Source organism: Dreissena polymorpha, chromosome 2 (assembly GCF_020536995.1).
Source record: "Dreissena polymorpha isolate Duluth1 chromosome 2, UMN_Dpol_1.0, whole genome shotgun sequence".
Taxonomy (NCBI): Eukaryota; Metazoa; Mollusca; class Bivalvia; order Myida; family Dreissenidae; genus Dreissena; species Dreissena polymorpha.
Window position 1 is genome coordinate 70,994,599 of NC_068356.1, and position 18,894 is coordinate 71,013,492.

The window sequence follows — 18,894 nt, forward strand, 5'->3', positions numbered from 1 at the left end:
TTTAGTGTAGCTTATACGTTGTATACATTTACACCAATAAATACCAAAACTATGTTAAGTTCGACAAATCCCAAGTCAAGCAATATGCACACATCTATGTTTAATGTATCGAGATAATAAATCTGATTACTAATTGTTCGCTTGTATACGTGTATAATGTCCGATATTGATAGCGACTTGTGATACTGGAAGTCATTGAGATTTGATTGTCTCATCCTACATAAGTTTTACACTGCCTCGAACACCGATTGGATACATATTCCCAGTAAAACAAAACTGTTTCGAACTTTTGTTTTGAAAATCATAGTGTAGATCTACACGCATATACATACTACACTTAAACACAACGGAAATAAGAATTGAAAAGGGAATAGTCACGTTACCCTTGATTATTTTTCGCCAGGCATTTCTAAAATGTTCATTATAGAAAAGGTAATAAAGACGGATAGTTTTTTAAGTGCCGGCGAAACTTCATGTAAGCGCGTAAAGTCATATGATCAAAAAACGTTGCGTTGTATGTCATATTGAAAGCGATTGTTCTAGTAGAAATCATTTTTAGTAGAAAGGTCAAACTGCACGATTAAAAAAATATTATTTAATGTCTTATTATTTTGAAATGGTTTTTATTCTGACAAATATTGATTTGATGAATATTGATTAATAATGTACGAGTAGTTATTGATTTGAGCGTCTGTATTTCCTGATATGCCTTAATTTGTACTTTTGTTTATGTGATTGCTTTAATTGCTTTATAATTGTTAATTTTATTTAATTATTCTTATGTACAGTAGGGCTGAATTCGCACCTTGTGACTACCCTAGTTCCCACAAACAGTAACTCGATGTTCAACAATCAAATAATCCAGACAATCGACGTAAAGTTAAATTGAACCTGTTGAAAAAGATAATTTTATACAAGGGTAGTACTAGAATTGTATGCTTCTTCTACGCTTAAATCCGTGCGTCAACGTGCTTGTGGAGTATGCATCATTAATTCACTCAGTTCGAGTCACTGGCGCTAAAGTCGACGAATATACAAAAATGTACTCGACTTTGCTCACTCTTAGGTAACACCCTTTAACCTATGTTTTATCGGATGATAAATGTCAGGGAGCAAAGTATGTGCGCACCGGGTCAATATTCATTTCGACAAGACGACAACTAAAGTGGTTGCTGACACGGGCATTGTGCTGTAATGTTAAAATATTGTATAGTTGTTACATTGATGTGATAGTATTTTATACTATCAGATTTGTGGTTTTTGGTTATTTGTTATAGATTCTAAATAATAACAAATCGGCGTTGTGTGTTAATGTAAACATCGCCCGGTGTATTTTATCCTGCAAAAAAGCAAACAAAGAATGGCAACGATTAAAGAGCGGATTTTGGAATTATATGAATGGAGTGTGAAAGTGTCAGGTAAAACATTTCAAGTGTACATATAATAACTGATTAAAATGTATATTTATCGCATGGCTTGTGGTTTAAGCATAGTTTAACATATCTGGTTTAACAAAATAAACAACATCGAGACTCGAGTGCTATTTACTCGATGCATATTCAATGATAATATCTGACTTCGGTGTTTAACGGGACTTGAAGTTGTTTACAGACGTTTTATACCTTTATTTACTTCGAAATGGACTTGGTCGCGATTGAGTCGCCACTTTATTCGCCCGTCCGCATTAAATATACTAAATGTTATTCATTGTGTGGGTTGATATGCATTTGATGTACGTCTTTCCGTCCGAACAAGAATGTCTCCGAACTTGATCTTATGAACTTACGATCCGAGGTGGATGAAACTTTATGCAGAATGCCGACCATTTGTCGGAGATGGGCATATTATCAAGTCGTTCCGATAGGATGATTTTTCGGTGAGTTTTTTTTTTCGTTTCCATGGACGATCTTACTAGATCTAACTAACGATTCGAATTGGATTGGCATTTTTAAGCTAAGCGCGCGCTTATTATTTAGTTGTTATGCCCATTTTTCGGTGAGTTATTGCCCTTAAAATTCAAATTAGACATTTTAATTGTTGTGCGACATAAATGCCAAAGTCGATGCCATTTTATGATGGTTTATTAGCAACAAACCATCCATTGACGAAGCGCAGCATCCAGCAATTTTACTGTACCATTTTCTCACGTTTGTCATAAACAGTCCTTAAAATAAACATTTTATATTGCAATTGAAGAGTTCAATTGTAATTTGAAGAGCGGAATTAAAAACAAATGACCTACTGGCATTCGAAACTTTTGCCCTCGGACTCTGAGGCTACCGTCCTAACCACTTGGTTACCCGAACTTATTTTGCATTATGCGTCTGTTACTTTATGTAAATGGCCCTTATGTCGTATGAACCTGAAACGAAAAAACTAAGCTAACACTACACCGTTCTTAGGGGAAACTAATTTTTAATTAATGAATCCGTTGACATGTCCATTTCATTACAAAACAGCTTAGAACTTAATAATCAAAGATGCTTTCGTATTGATGTATTTCTTAACATTTAATTTTGCAATTAAACTTGTGCCGTAAAAGTCCTTTCTAGTTAACATTCGAGAAATTCATTTATTTAAAACAAGAAATATCTTTAAAAAAGATATACGGCGTTGATTGTGGTCGATGTTTATGAACGATCAAAAGTTATCTCTATGAGATAAAAAGTAGCGGATGCCTTTTTTCTGCGCAGTTCTTAGCTACATCATAAGCAAATCAATTACGTGGTGTTGCGCCAGATTTCGTGGCTTATTTTGCTTTATGTGATATTATTACTCAGATATATATATTTACATAATAGAAAAACACAAGAAACATGAAAATAAACGAGTGCATATAGGTCAGCCGGCAATACTCGAATCTTATTTAATTGCATAATTATAGTATAGTGAATTAGTGTGCTCTTGCTTAATAAACTGGTCTAAATGGATAAATATTTCTAGTTAATTTTATCAAAATTGGTCCTTATCATGGTTGAAACCATATTAAAAATCGATGATTGACATACCACAATAATATCGCCGAATATCTTTATTTAGTATCTCTCTGATCAAAACAGACTTCAAGTGCACAAAGTTTACGAGACGGCGTTTATATAAAGATTTCTGCAACTGACCGCAAACTGACCTTGATACCTTGCGGATTGGAATGCAATGCATTACAGTCACTACGTTATTGTCAATAAGACCGGTGTAACACAATGATCGCAACCCCTTCTGCGAACTCCGGTGATGAACTGTATATTAACTCTGACTTTCACAAATGGCCGCGACTTGACCCGAAACCTCGCGGGTTGAAATGCAATGCAAGTAAGTACTAAATATGACAACATAGCCTTTAGTATAAACGCTTTTGCGCTGGTAATTCTCTGAAAATAAAAGGTGAACGCACAAACTGTATTTATGCCGAAAATTGATTGTAAAACTGTTCTATCTATTGAGCCTTTTCATTAGAGATAAAATTGTTTCATGCAGAAAAACAGTGTTACAAAGACGCGGATATGTTTCCAATGTTCTGGTGTTATACTCAAATCAGCCAATGGAATAAATGAAGTGTATTCATTCGTACCTAGCCGCGGGAAATTTTATTTGAGTATTATTGGACACTTACAAAGGTCAAGTCAGGGTGAAAAGCTGGCTTAATACAGCTTACGCCGAAAAAAACAATTTCATGGTGTAGGCGTTTGTCTTAAAAAGCAACGATTGTATGGTATTGCCTTATTACAAGTTATTGCATAATTCACCCAGACGACTTCCCAAAATACTGTGATCCGATAGGCAAAAATGTAATTTATTTATAATGCTCTTTCATTAATTAGCTTTACTTTTCATGTTCTTACATACTACCGTCTAGCGTATAATGGGTATTTGACCATTCACTGACTGTTTGTGTCAAATCAGTAAGTCAGTACACGCTTGACAACCGTGCAGATAGGCTTCACAATTTCTTGTTGTCGCGGGCGAGGCGCGTTTTAGGGTCCCGCATGTATCGTGTTTAAAAGAATATTTCGAGAGCTCGAATGGAGTGTTTGTGTTGAAGATTTTACAGCAAACATAAATCTTAATAAAAAAATAATGGACTTGTGTACATTATTGTGTTTCATCGACTATGTTACAAACTTTACAAAATATCAATATGTGTTCCTTTTTGATTAGGACATGCATTTTCTTTGTAGACCACATTTTATATGAGAAATTAATTTCTACATGCATAACTGGGATTAATATCGTTCAATCAAACAATTAAAACAAAGCTAGTTTTAAACGTGTGAGTTTTAGTATAAGGTTATTTTATGGGTGAAAGATGACGCATGCCTGAAGTTTCTTGGATTGTGACGGTTTACAATTTTGATGCTGTCAGAATTTAACAAATATACAGGGCTCAACATTAATGGTTGTCCTATTGCCCCTGGCTTTATTTAGCTTTGGCTTTACAAGTAACTTAAAGTCTGCAAAATACAATACACAGAAAAATCATCCGAAAGTGCCAAAAAGTGCGAATTGAAACGAAAACGCAACTTTTTACCATAATGGAAAAGTGAGTTTGAATGGTTGAGATATGATGAATCGTTAGGAGCAATGTTTAATAATCAAATATTGGCACAAATCTACATTTAGACTTTAATTACTGTAATATTTTGTTAAATGTGCAAAAATAAAAAATAAATTGTGGTGTATCATTTTGATCTTTTTTAAAACATATCAGGGTTCGACATTAACTTTTCTTACAGCCAGACCATCGGACCAGCTCCTCTTAAAATGTACTAGCCCGAATCTGATGTCTACTAGACCATAAATGACATAGCAAATAAACAGAATTGTGTCGTGTAACTGTTTAATCAGGTTTTATCAGAAAATAATTAGTGAACACAAGAAAGTTATTTTGATGCACAGAGTAAACAAGAGCACCGCCTTGCGGGTGCAGACCGCTCATCTATTTTCTTTTTAAAGGTGAAGGGACTCTCATTTTCAATCACAAAGGAGGGAGGGGTGGAGTGAAGAGGGGCGTATAGTGTGGGGTGAGGACATTTATTACATTATTTTCCAAACATGCGAAAAAAAAATTGGGGGGGGGGGGGGGGTTGATGGGTGGTGGGGATTCTTGGGTGCGATGGTTTGACGGTAGTTCAAACATGATTTAATTAAAATAAAAATTTGTGTTTTTAACCGTTTCAAAAAAAAAAGAAATTTGGGAGGGTGGGGTGTGGGGGGGGGGGGGGTATAGTGTGAGGGTGTGGTGGTCATTTGTGAGATGATCTTAAAAAAAAAAAAAATAGGGGGGGGGGGTTCGGGTGGGGGGAGGGGGGATTCTACGGTGCGATGGTTGGACGGTATTTAAAACATAAAATTATAAAAATAAATCTTTGTGTTTTTTAACAGTTTCAAAAAAAATAATTGGGGGGGGGGGGGTGGGGGGTATAGTGTGAGGGTGTGGTGATCATTTGTGAGATGATCTTAAAAAAAAAATAATTAAAAAATAGGGGGGGAGGGCACGGGGGATGGTTTGGGTGGAGTCTATTGTGGTATGTCAGGTAAGAGTAGTTTTGTCAAAGTATCAATCAAATCTAATCATAAATAAAGAAGTTATGGCAATTTTAGCAATATTTAATAATTTGACCTTGAGAGTCAAGGTCATTCAAAGGTCAAGGTAAAATTCAACTTGCCAGGTACAGGAACCTCATGATAGCATGAAAGTATTTGAATTTTGAAAGCAATAGCCTTAATAGTTAAGAAGTAATGTGGATCGAAACACAAAATTTAACCATATATTCAAAGTTACCAAGTCAAAAAAGGGCCATCATTCCGTAAAAATGACAACCAGAGTTATGCAACTTGTCCTTTTACTGTACCCTTATGATAATTTGCGAGTGTTCCAAGTATGAAAGCAATATATATGATACTTTAGGGGTAAAGTGGACCAAAACACAAAACTTAACCAAATTTTCTAAGTATAAAGGACCCATAATTCCGTCCAAATGCCAGTCAGAGTTACATAACTTTGCCTGCACAGTCCCCTTATGATAGTTAATAAGTGTTGCAAGTATGAAAGCAATAGCTTTGATACTGTAGGAATAAAGTGGACCTAAACACTAAACTTAACCAAATTTTCAATTCTCTAAGTATAAAAAGGGCACATAATTCTGTCAAAATGCCAGTCAGAGTTACATTACTTTGCCTGCACAGTCCGCTTTTGATAGTTAGTAAGTATTGCAAGTATGAAAGCAATAGCTTTGATACTTACGGAATAAAATGGACCTAAACACAAAACTTAACCAAAATTTTCAATTTTCTAAGTATAAAAAGGGCACATAATTCTGTCAAAATGCACGCCAGAGTAATCTAACTTTGCCTGCCCAGTCCACTCATGATAGTAAGTAAGTGTACCAAGTTTGAATGCAATAGCTTTGATACTTTCTGAGAAAAGTGGACCTAAACGCAAAACTTAACCAAAATTTTCAATTTTCTAAGTATAAAAAGGGCAGATAATTCTGTCAAATTGCATGCCAGAGTTATCTAACTTTGCCTGCCAAGTCCTCTCATGATAGTAAGTAAGTGTACCAAGTTTGAATGCAATAGCATTGATACTTTCTGAGAAAAGTGGACCTAAACGCAAAACTTAACCGGACGCCAAAGCCGACGCCAAGGTGATGACAATAGCTCATAATTTTTTTTTCAAAAAATAGATGAGCTAAAAATAAAATAAAACTATTTAACAACATAAATTGTTTGTTGTAATTTCACTGTTTATCACCAGTTAAACAAATGATGTCTGTACAGCAGGTGACATTTATTAAACGTTATCAAATTCTGGCCTCCTTGACCGCTGTGCTCCATGCTACCACAGCTCCAATGCCCTTTTCCATCATAATCTGTGTCAGTTTTACCGTCGGATTCTTCTTTATTAACTTATTTGTCGGACGAAAATCCAATCTTGAACAAAGTCACTCTTTAAATTACATTCTCTCGTCTGCTACGCCAAGTCGTAAAAACATGATGTACATGTAAAGTTCTATGACACTGCAGAAAATCATTAACTATTTCAGTGCTGGAACCGAATTTTGATGGTCTTTGAAAACAGTTTGGATCCAGATGAGACGCCACAGAACGTGGCGTCTAGTCTGAATCCAAACTGTTTGCTATTCTGATAGTATTCTTTGAAAACAATTGAAGAAAATGCTAATTTTAGAAATTCAGCAGACAACATTTTAGCAGACTACAAATTTCCCAGCATGCAAAGTATTAATATTCATGACAACTTTACCAATGGAAACAAGCTATTTCTGCGGGAAGCTCTCCTTCGCGTCTAAAAATAGCGATGAATCATGTGAATGCTCCGCGTTTATTTATATACGCTAGTTTTGTTCTGATGTAAATAATAGATACAATAGTTATTTTACACATTAAGAGAACAAGGTTTTCGGTTAGTTATAGTAATATGAATCAGTATAGATTTTGTATGTACGACCAGTCGGACAAGCCAGCCCACAGTTTTACTAGCCCAACCACCGATCTTACTAAACAATGTCTGTCGGACGTGCCTTAGTGTTGAACCCTGGTAATACTGTTTCCTTACACATACATATGTATCATAACTAAAACGAAAATGTGCGACTTTGAAACAACTTTTTTTAATTTTGTCAATTTACAAAAACGTGAAAAGATCCCTTTACAAAAATATGATTCAAAATTAATATAGATTAACGAATAGAATAAAAAAACGGAGTGCACATCTTTGTCATTTAATTATTATAAGCATCGGATTACAGTTGTCATAGAGATATTTGTGTCTTTTATTTTAAAAATTTTACTGTTTGTGAATCCTGTTAAAACTTAAATAAAGGCATCAATCTAGTGTAAAGCACAGCTTTAGTTTTAATCGATATTTGTATTATTCAAATTGTGTGCTACCTGTAATTTAATAATATAACAAGGGCTGTTTGTAAAACATGCATGCCCCCCATATGGGCTGTCCGTTGTAGTGGCAGCCATTGTGGGAATACGATTTTTGTCACTGTGACCTTGACCTTTGACCTAGTGACCTGAAAATCAATAGGGGTCATCTGCGGGTCAAGATCAATGTACCTATGAAGTGTCATGATCCTAGGCAAAAGCGTTCATGAGTTATCATCCGAAAATCATTTTACTATTTTGGGTCACTGTGACCTTGACCTTTGACCTTGTGACCTGTAAATCAACAGGGGTCATCTGCAAGTCATGATCAATCTACCTATGAAGTTTCATGACTCTAGGCGTATGCGTTCTTGAGTTATCATCCAAAAACAATTTTACTATTTCGGGTCACCGTGACCTTGACCTTTGACCTAGTGACCTCAAAATCAATAGGGGTCATCTGCGAGTCATGATCAATCTACCCATGAAGTTTCATGATCCTAGGCGTATGCATTCTTGAGTTATCATCCGGAAACCATTTTACTATTTCGGGTCACCGTGACCTTGACCTTTGACCTAGTGACCTCAAAATCAATAGGGGTCATCTGCAAGGCATGATCAATCTACCATGAAGTTTCATGATCCTAGGCCCAAACGTTCTTGAGTTATCGTCTGACAACCACCTGGTGGACGGACCGACGGACAGACCGACCGACAGACCGACTGACATGAGCAAAGCAATATACCCCCTCTTCTTCGAAGGGGGGCATAATAATGATTGATTACATGTATTTCGTTGATTTGTGGCTAAGGCTGAATGTGGACGCCATTTTTTCCCCAGTTTAACGTCACGCGCACATATTCTGAGGACCGATTATAAATAATCGACCCTAGGGCCGAATATTTATAATGACCCTGCAACGGTGATAAGGGTATGACAAACTGTACAAATTTGTTACTATATATAGTAAGGTATGTACATGTATTATAGACATATTTAGTTTCCTTTGAAAAAATGACACTCGAGCGTGGTTTATTGTGGCAATTATATTTGTTGATGCTCCGCTGAGAAGGATGTAGTGGTTATTTAACAAAATATGAAATATGAACCATTGGTTATTACGGCAATCATTAACATGTAACACTAAAACAATTTTCTGAAATGTATCGTTTAACATAATCAGTTTATGCTATCTATGTTTCAATGACTCAATAATATCACATGATTTCCAAATGACCTTATATTTAGACAAACGGCAGAGCTAAGCCGGGCATGATCCTTTATATAACATATTATACTTTCTGTTCTTAACTTAAATTATCACTGAGCCAGCTTTTCGTAAATGTATTAACATTAAGTTAAAAACGCAGTTTATTATGTTTCTCATTTGAAGTAATTTCTGTGACGAAACGCAACAATTTAAGCTACTATAAGTATTGTGTAAGTTATAATGTTACAAAAACATGCTAATATAACATACAGGATTCTTTGAAAGCACAAACCTTGTTCTGCATCCTTGAATCTCTTGGCGCGGCTTCCATATCCACTGAAAGGTTCCACATCTTGCTAAACGCAACCTGTACTTCTTCAAACTCGTGTAACCTGAACGTATCAAGAATTAATCATTATTAATCTGCGATACTATTACGATGCTTCAAACGTTTAAATATTAGGAACATACCCTAATCAAATGAGAAACAATTTAACTCAGAGTAATATATTTATTAAACTTCAAAGCTCGCAATAAATCGCATCACGGAACATATCTCATTTCGCGCGTGCATGAGGCTGCACACATCACACTTTGTAGCCACCAATGCGAGTTGGCCCCGGTCAAATTTGTATATAAAGAGAACATTGCTTAAGTAAGCACTGTTTGAGTGTCTGTATAATAATGAATGTCACACTTGAGTTGTGGTGATTTTTCTTGGATGTTTGTAAGTTACCAAAACATTGGTATTGTAACTAAAGCTGCATACAGGAAGTAGAATTAATGCAATTTGAAAACAGGTGTAATGCTGGCTCCGGACAGTATTTCTGTTGAAAATTTGGCGTATGGACATTGAACTATTACAAAAAATCTAACCCTTTGGCCCCCAATTTTCTCCATAGCTGTTTAGTACTTGGTAAGTTACCTATGTAAAAATCATTGTTTTCGTGCACCTTGCATCTGACGGAAAGTGGCAGTTTATATGTGAAACGGGCTTAAAAAGGCTTGGAAACACACATAATTCTGATGATTTCGTTTGAAATAATCAATACTACTAGTAAATCATTTTGCCTCAACTCATTTGATTGAATGTTCTTGATTTTTCAGAAGGCACACCCTCAACCATTCTGGAAATGTGCTAGGTTTATTTTCTGATTTGCGAGGTGACCAGTTTTCAGACATTGGTTCACTCCTGCTTGTGTACGAGATTGGCTGAGACTTAAACACTGTATATTGCCATCTAAGAGAAACATATTGTATTCCTTATTCTGCTTTCAAGGGGCTATGTCATTTAAAGGTGTACCCAAGGGACAAATTCTTTGGAAAAAAAACCTGTTTTTGGTGAAAGTACGATTGTATATGAACTTATACAACTCGCTATATATAACACACAGCTTTTTTCCATTCTAAGGTAGAAATCATAAAATAATATGCGGCTTGTTTTTTTTACCCTTTTTGCGCTAACATGTTTACGTCGTGCTGGTATTCAATATCTCCATAAGTTTGACATGGTCAATAACCAAGCATGATAGCGCAGTTTGTTAAAGTGGTGTCAACTGTCATATTTTGAATTGCAGCTTAGGCATGTTTGTGTGTGATACTAACTTTTTGTATTGTCTGATTGTTTATCAACTTGTTTCTGACAAATGATAATTGTTTAACTTTATAAGTTATGTTTTATTAAAGTGCATTTATATAAAAATGTATAATTTGGAAACCCAGTTTTCCCTGCCATAGTCCCTTTAACTAACACTAATGCGTTGATTTGTTCGGAAACAATACATATTTAATGTATTTTATTCCGTTCGCTTAAAGATATTTAAGATACTGCATAATTGAACGTCAGCTGATAAATACGCGCCGATTTTAACAAACGTTAAACAACATTTTATCTCAGATAAGTGGCAACACTGTTGAAGCGTAAGTGCTGTTCGTGATCAATATCTTACCCATCATATTGTGTTAGTACTGTTGCTGAAACCGTGGAGGTTAGTTCATTGTTTACAATATCTACCATGTACATTGAATTTGCGATTAAATAAAGAACATTCCTGACTGACCGACACACACATGAATGGTCATAATTATGGAAGCTTTTGCATTGTACAATGTATATGATATAAAATATGCTTGATTGCAGCATAATTGTTATATCCAGGCCTTCATTTTTAGATCTAATATTAGAAACAAGTGGGTCAAACGTCCAAGGTTACTTTACTGCCCCAATTATTTTGCCGGATTTTAATTGAACAGAAGACAACGGATCATTCAGCCGGATTTAATTTGACAGCAAGATAACGGATCAAACCCGTAAAACTGAAATTAAACAATACAAAATTAAAAACTTACAAAATGCATGACAAAATAATCCGTAAAATAACAGCGTTACACAACTACATGTATTAAAAATGTAATCTTAGGCCTTCAGCATTATACAAGTATTGCATAGATGTACATAAGATTTTACTGTCTATCACTATGAGCATTTAGAATTCAAAACAATAAAATGCAGTTAAGGAATGTTGGATTTAGTTGAGTTAATCAAATAATTACAACCAAATAACAGCATATCACATCAATGTTGCAATAAACTACATCTAACTTACACAACGGTGAAACCAATTAGATTTGACTAGAAATCGAGCGTGTGTAGAAATACCGAAATCCCCGTAATTACCGAAATCCCCCGAAATCCTCAATAATATTTATTATTTATCAAAATACTGCGGATACTAAGATAGAATATTGCAAAATACAATCAACTCACTGATGAAAAATTGTTTTTATCCATGTTTGGTAGTGAAAAACTAAAATATATACATAATTATTGGGATTCCGAGTATGAATCCATAGTGCATGTTTTCACAAGCACGATCAGGTACAGAAATCCCCGCTGTAAAGCTCTTCAAGTGTCAAAAAATCATCTGGGTGGCTTTTTGATATTAGAAAGAAGAGGTACAGACAAAAACTTAACAACAATATCCCACTTCTTTTGAAAAATATTGACTTGTAGCGGGGATTTCGGTAATTCTACATTCGCCCACAGAGTACCGAAATCCCCCATATTTACACCTGAAAGTGTCAAAAATATCATTTTTATTCTTGGTTTGTGGCTTTGCTTGAATGTTTATGTGCAAAAAATAATATTAATGTTAATTATTAAGCACACTTGACAGCATAAGTTGCCTCTTAGCGGGGATTTCGGTAATTCTACATTCGCCCGCCGAGTACCGAAATCCCCCATATTCACGCCTTACAGGGTCAATATGTCATCGGTATGAATGTTTCTTGCCATCGCATAACTGTTGATGTACAAATAATGATATTAATATTAATTTTTAAGCACTCTTGACACCATACGCTGCCTCTTAGCGGGGATTTCGGTAATTCTACACAAGAGCATAGACGCGCACCGAAATCCCCACTGTACAAACCTGCAAGAGTAAAAAAAACAACATTATAGTGCTTACTTATTGTAAAAATCAGTCAGACGGACAAAAAACTATCAACAATATCCCCTGGTGACTCAGGGTTCGACATTAACTTTTTTTAAATCAAGACCGTCGGACCAGCTCCTCTTTAAATGTACTAGCCCGAACCTGATGTCTACTAGACCACAAATGACATAGCAAATGAACACAATTGTGTCATGTAACTGTTTAATCAGGATTTATCAGTAAATAATCAGTGAACACCAGATTTTTTTTGATGCATAGAGTAAAACAATAAAATAAAACTTTTTTTTGCTTTTCTCCGTCAAATTCAATCCATGGGAACTGACTCCATTTTCCATCTAGGATAAAATTGACGTTTTCGTGTTTCTTCATTGTGTAACATAACGGTATATAAATTTAAGTACAGATAGATTTAATAATAGGGAAATATTTTAATAATATTTTTGAGTATTTAACGTTGCTGTATGTTGCGGGTATTTAGGAATTAACATAACAGATGTCAGTCCGGAAGGGACATGTCATGAAGTTTGACAAATTGATTATGGAAGTATGGTTTCATTTCTCCAATGTAGTTCAATTATCGGGAACATACGGCTCGTACATAACAAGCCCCAATTCAGATATATGGTATATAATGAAATTTAAATAATTGAAATATCCAATTTCCCAATGTACATAACAAATGTAAGTTCGGATTGAGTGTGTATCTTATGGGTATCGGGGTTTACGTAATCGATTGTAGGAGTGTTAGGTTTCACACTACTAATGTGGTTTGTCCATAGAGAGCATCTGTTTGTATGATCAAGTCTGCAAATGAAATGAGGTCTCCTGTTCCCAAAGTGATAATTGTATATTGCACTCTTCTGCTGTGACATGTGGTAGGTGTATAAACGATCCATCCAATGAACAAGGGTTATTCGAAGGGGTGGGTTAAGAAAATCGGGGTAAGAGAACGGTTAACCAACCAAGAATGAGATAGGAAATATCTAAATTTTATGTTCATGTACCTTGGAATAAAATGCTGTGTTTGGTTGTTAGAAAGAATTGGGGAGTCCTAGTTTGACAATCGAGTAGAGCAGTCACGCTTTCTTGACGTGGCGGCCGATTGGCCGCCGCGCTGTAAAATTGTACTTCATGAACATTAGAAGCGTTGTGTTAAAATATATTCAACGGAAATAAATCTCGATGAAAACAGAAACAAACTTTGTTTGTTACTGTGTGTTATCCACGAACGATACGTAATTACGCGACAATATTTATGTTTCGTGTCAGTTTAAGCGTCGGATTCTTTTTTATTTACTGATTTGTCAGACGAAAATCCACACTTGAACAAAGCCATTCTTTAAATTACATTCTCTTGTCTGCTAAGCAAAAATGTTTACATTGACGATACCGATTTTCGATAGAAGTCGTAGAATCATGCTTTCAGTTTTACGACACTGCAGAAAATCATTAATATTCATGGCAACTTGACCAATGGAAACAAGCAATTTCTGCAGGAAGCTCTCTTTTGCGTCTAAAAATAGCGATGAATCATGTGAATGCTCCGCGTTAATTTAAATACACTAGTTTTGTTTTTATGTAAATAACGGATACGAGAGTTATTTTACACATCAGAAATAAAGGTTTTCACAGCAGTTAGTAATACAAAATGTAGTTATATGAATCAGTATAAATTTTTTATGTACGACCAGTCGGACAAGCTAGCCTGCAGTTTTACTAGCCCGACCACCGATCTTACTAGACAATGTCTGTCGGACGTGCCTTAGTGTCGAACCCTGCATATGAGGTTTACAGTTAATGGTTTACAGTTAATGTGATATTTCATGTTTGGGCAAGTGGCTTTACGTTCAGGGCAAGTAGATTTTCTAAGTACTTGCTCGGCAGGGCAAGTTGGTTTTTAGGTTAATGTTGAGCCCTGATATACAAATTCATATCCTTAATCATTGATCCGTGTACTAATATAATATAATTAATTAACTTTCACTTTCAAGTATTTATATAATCGACCAATTCAGAAAGATAGATTCGATCTTTTGTCTCTTATTAAACTATTAACTACATAAATACAGATAATGGGAGCAATGAAGTGATCTAATTAAAATATTTCCGTCATTTAATACAGATCCTAGAACAGACAAATGGCTGCTGCTGGACAACCCGCTGCCGATTGTTGGGATATTCTTCATGTATTTGTTTGTGGTGTGGTACGGACCTCGCTTCATGAAGCACCGGGACCCCGTGCCCCTTCGTCTGGTCATCATCCCCTACAATCTGGCCCTTGTGGGCCTGTGTGCCTATATGTGCCATGAGGTAATAGGACGCCCCTTCGTCTGCACGAACATTATAATGAAGAATTCAAGACGTCCTTATTTATCGACATAACATTCAATTCCAGTCTAGGGGCAATCCATATAAGTGTTAGGGATGTTAGCGATATCGCTCGCGTTTATAATATCAACCAGAATTATATCCCTTTGTTACAATGTGTTTGTAAGCGTTTATTTCCATTTTTATCTGTCATTCTTTTAAAACGTCTTTTGAAAACTTCATTATTTCAGTTTTTCATTTCCGCCTACCAATCCGGTTACAGTCTGAAATGTCAACCTGTGGATTACTCCAACAGCCCTCTTGCATTAAGGGTAGGTTTGTAGATTTACACTGGCATGTAAAAAATTATTGTAAAATATATTTGTAGGATTTAACTAGTAATACGCATTTTTGTGTAAGAACAACAAAGGAATAAACCTCATAAACAATGCAGGATAGAAATATTCGAAAATGGACAATAGTTGCAACACAAATATAATCTTAATATGATGCTTTTGAATGATAACATATTTAAGATCAAAACAGTTTGCCACCAATGTAGATGATGTTGGTTTACTTGTAATGTCTTTAACTTTAACTCCCGCATGATTGGCGTAGAGAAATTTGTTCTTTTCGCGGACTTCCCGATGTAAATAGGGTTTTTTGTTTTGTTATTGAACGTGTTTTCACGGACTTTCAGATGGCCAGCGTGTGCTGGTGGTTCTTCTTTTCCAAGGTCATCGAGCTTCTTGACACGGTAAGACCTCCACCCTTTAGACAGTGACACCCCAGACAAATAGCATGACATTTGTTTCGTGTTTCAATTACTAGTATGAGAGGGAACCGGTTGTGTGTCTGTGATTCACGTCTCAGGGGTTTCCCTGGCCTTACAAAAGTTGTCGCCACTGTAAAGAGGGCCTTTTCACGTTTTGGTAAATTGACAAAATGAAAAAGAAAAGTTTCAGAATCGCAAATTTTCGTTGTAGTTGATAGTTAACCATGCTCTAAAATACCCATTATATGCATCTTTTGACGATTTAAAAGCCTGAAAATTATAAAGCGTTGCAACGCGAAACTATTGAATAATTTTGCGAGTTCTGTTGTTGTCGTTTGTTATTTTGTGATACAACGAGGATTGTTTATATAAAGAATAAAATACATTACTCTTTGTATGAGCTTGGATGGCCGAGTGGTCTAAGCGATAGACTTACTCCAGGGGCCAGTGGAACGAGCCCAGTTGAAGTTACTTTTTTTCTTTCTTTAATTTTATTCTTGATTTTTTTTACTGGAACTTTTTAGATCCAATGTTTATATTTTTCAATATAAAGCATTTAATGACAAACTTCAATGCATGCCAAAATCTGTAAAACGGCCCCTTTAAAGTAACTTTAATGAAGTTTAAGCGACTTGGACTGATGACTGGTAAGTGTTTTGCCTACATGGTCATTTTATTCAATAATTGATCCCAAAAGTTATTCTATTTCTATAGAAATAAAGAAAACAGAAAACTTTTGAGCAACATTTTATTACAAATGATTCAGACATTAAATGTATGCAAGAAACAGAACATTATTGTTTGGTTGATTGCTGCCTTGTACTTGGAAGACTTCATGGCTGTTACTCTGCTTCGATGTGTTAGTCTAAACAAAAGCAGAAAAAGTATGTGACCAAACTTGAAATGTAAAAACAACATTTTGCAACCTATTTCTCTTCATGTTTTGCCATTTGGAATCATTCTCAAGTTTTTCAATTAAATCAGTGCCAAAAGCATGCTTTGAGGTTGAAAGAAAGTATGTTAAACCATGATTGCAAGTGAATAAAAAGTATTGTATCTAAATACATTAAAATTGAAAGCAAACTGTTATAAACCCAAACATTATTTACACCAAGTATGAAAAAAATAATTAAACTTTTAAAGACATACTTTCTTATGAACCAATCTTGCTGTGTAATGTTATTTGTAATTGATGTTACTAGTGGCTATTACGTAAATATTGAAATATTATTTGTAAACGAACACCGTATAGTGTCAGTATTTGCGTTAACTGCGATGTTTTACGTAAGTATTGTCGTAAAACAAAAGTTTGCACAAACATTAAAAAAAAAATTTCTTCGTGTACTCAAGGTGTTTTTCATCCTGCGCAAGAAGTCTGACCAGGTCACGTTTCTACACGTGTACCACCACTGCTCAATGATCATCAACTGGTACATGGGGGCCAAGTATGTCGCGGGCGGACAGTGTACGTGCAGTCAATGCTAATATGTAGAACATGGTAGATTTATAACGACTTAAGTAAATTAAAATGCCCAAACAGCATGGCAGAAACCGATTGTGCATATTTTTTTTACAAGAACTGTACTTCCAACCGTGTGTGCTTTTTGTAGATGCCTAAATTAAATATCGTCAAAGTTATTAGTACACCACTGTTTTTTAAACTACAATTTTCACGTAATCGACGGATTTTCACAACAATAACTTGCAGTGTGTCCTTATCATTTTCAGACTTATGACTTTAGAACTGACCGCTGTGTTATGGCTTTACTGGATTTCCCTATTTCAGCGTTTTTCGTTGCTCTGTTGAACTCGTTTGTGCACGTGTTCATGTACACTTACTACGGACTGGCTGCCATCGGCCCACACATGCAGAAATACCTCTGGTGGAAACGCTATCTCACCAAAATGCAACTGGTAACACAATATGTTTTATCCCTTATACTATTTTCGATTGTTATGCTATTTTATAAAGCCAGTCCAAGACATAAATTCAAAAAGTTGAGCGCTGATACAGTACAGAACGTACGTCCTGCAATATATTCAGTAATTCATGATACTGGCACATTTTTCAAAGATAACTGATTCTCCATTAATACTTTTTGATTTTTTATATTTTATTGGTGACAACCTTTTAACATTGCAATCATATTCAACAATAAACGACTAAGCACATAATGAATAACATACCATGAATACAATTAATCAAATATAAGTCTGCTGCAACTGCTTCTATCTTCATATTGACATCACTTCTCTCCCCTGCTGAATTATATTGACGGCAGTGAAACAGGGGAGGTCACTGTAAAATTGCGCGTTTTTAATTTGCGTTATTTTTGGCTCTAGCGATCGTCACACTCCCTCTAAGACCAGCAATCATTATATATCAAGTGTATATCAACTATAAGAAACTGTTGATGCTTTTGTTTCAGACACAATTTGTATTGTTTCTCATTCACACGGGTTACAATCTACTAATAGACTGCGACTTCCCTCGCGGGTTCATGATTGCGGTGTTCCTATACGCTCTGTCGCTCATTGCCTTGTTTGGTAACTTCTATTACCAAACCTACAGCAGCAAGAAGGAAAAGAAGAAGCGAAGTTAATGAATCATTTGTTGTTAGATGTAAATGATGTTTGGACAATACCAAAAATAAGTTGTTCGTTCCCACCCACATCACCTAAAAATTAGATATTTTTATTATATGCCTATCTTTTCCCACTTAAATTCGGAAGTTAAATGACAGATTTCTTCCAAATATATTTGTGCCTTATTTTACTTTTACTTTGTTAACATTGATTTTGTGAATATAATTGAATGTACGTGTAGCAAAAACTAAACCTATAATAGCAAACAAGTGTAAAGGGTCAGTTACAAAAATTAGGGTCGGTTGGGTTAATGAAAGCAGACATCTGTTTTAGGCCTTATTAAATAGGTTTTATGACTGGAACGAATGTTAATTGATATTGGTAACTTAAGTGGTGTTGTGAATGTGTTGCCTTAGCTAGACAAAGTTAGTTAAAAAATAAATCATTCGATATGGTCACATTCTTGCTTTCCTAGTCATATACGTGCCTGCAAGGAAACACAATTATATGTGGCCGCCTTACTTGCGGACGAGTATAAAGTACAATGTCCGTGAGCGAGTATTTGTGTGCGTGCGCGCGTCCGTACATATGCGTGTGTGCGTGTTCGTGTGCGTGTGTTTGTATATGTATAATAGAGCATTGACGTGTCCGGCTCATTACTAAGCCA

General features: G+C 35.4%; 1 protein-coding gene across 1 annotated transcript; it reads left to right on the forward strand.

Moving 5' to 3' along the window:
• Positions 1–1,101: 1,101 nt before the first annotated feature.
• On the forward strand, positions 1,102–18,683 carry LOC127867541 (elongation of very long chain fatty acids protein 4-like). Its single transcript, XM_052408798.1, has 7 exons — positions 1,102–1,418; positions 14,682–14,869; positions 15,118–15,198; positions 15,567–15,623; positions 16,992–17,106; positions 17,428–17,555; positions 18,071–18,683. Exons 1-7 carry the CDS (start codon positions 1,361–1,363, stop codon positions 18,242–18,244), a joined length of 801 nt encoding a protein of 266 aa, XP_052264758.1. The 5' UTR covers positions 1,102–1,360; the 3' UTR covers positions 18,245–18,683.
• Positions 18,684–18,894: the final 211 nt, after the last annotated feature.

Bases quoted from the DNA above. Each gene is read 5' to 3' on its own strand.
- LOC127867541 (XM_052408798.1), top strand. From the start codon at position 1,361: ATGGCAACGATTAAAGAGCGGATTTTGGAATTATATGAATGGAGTGTG. The intron at 1,419-14,681 runs GTAAAACATTTC...CATTTAATACAG, and splicing joins ATGGAGTGTGAAAGTGTCAG to ATCCTAGAACAGACAAATGG. The intron at 15,199-15,566 runs GTAGGTTTGTAG...ACGGACTTTCAG, and splicing joins ACAGCCCTCTTGCATTAAGG to ATGGCCAGCGTGTGCTGGTG.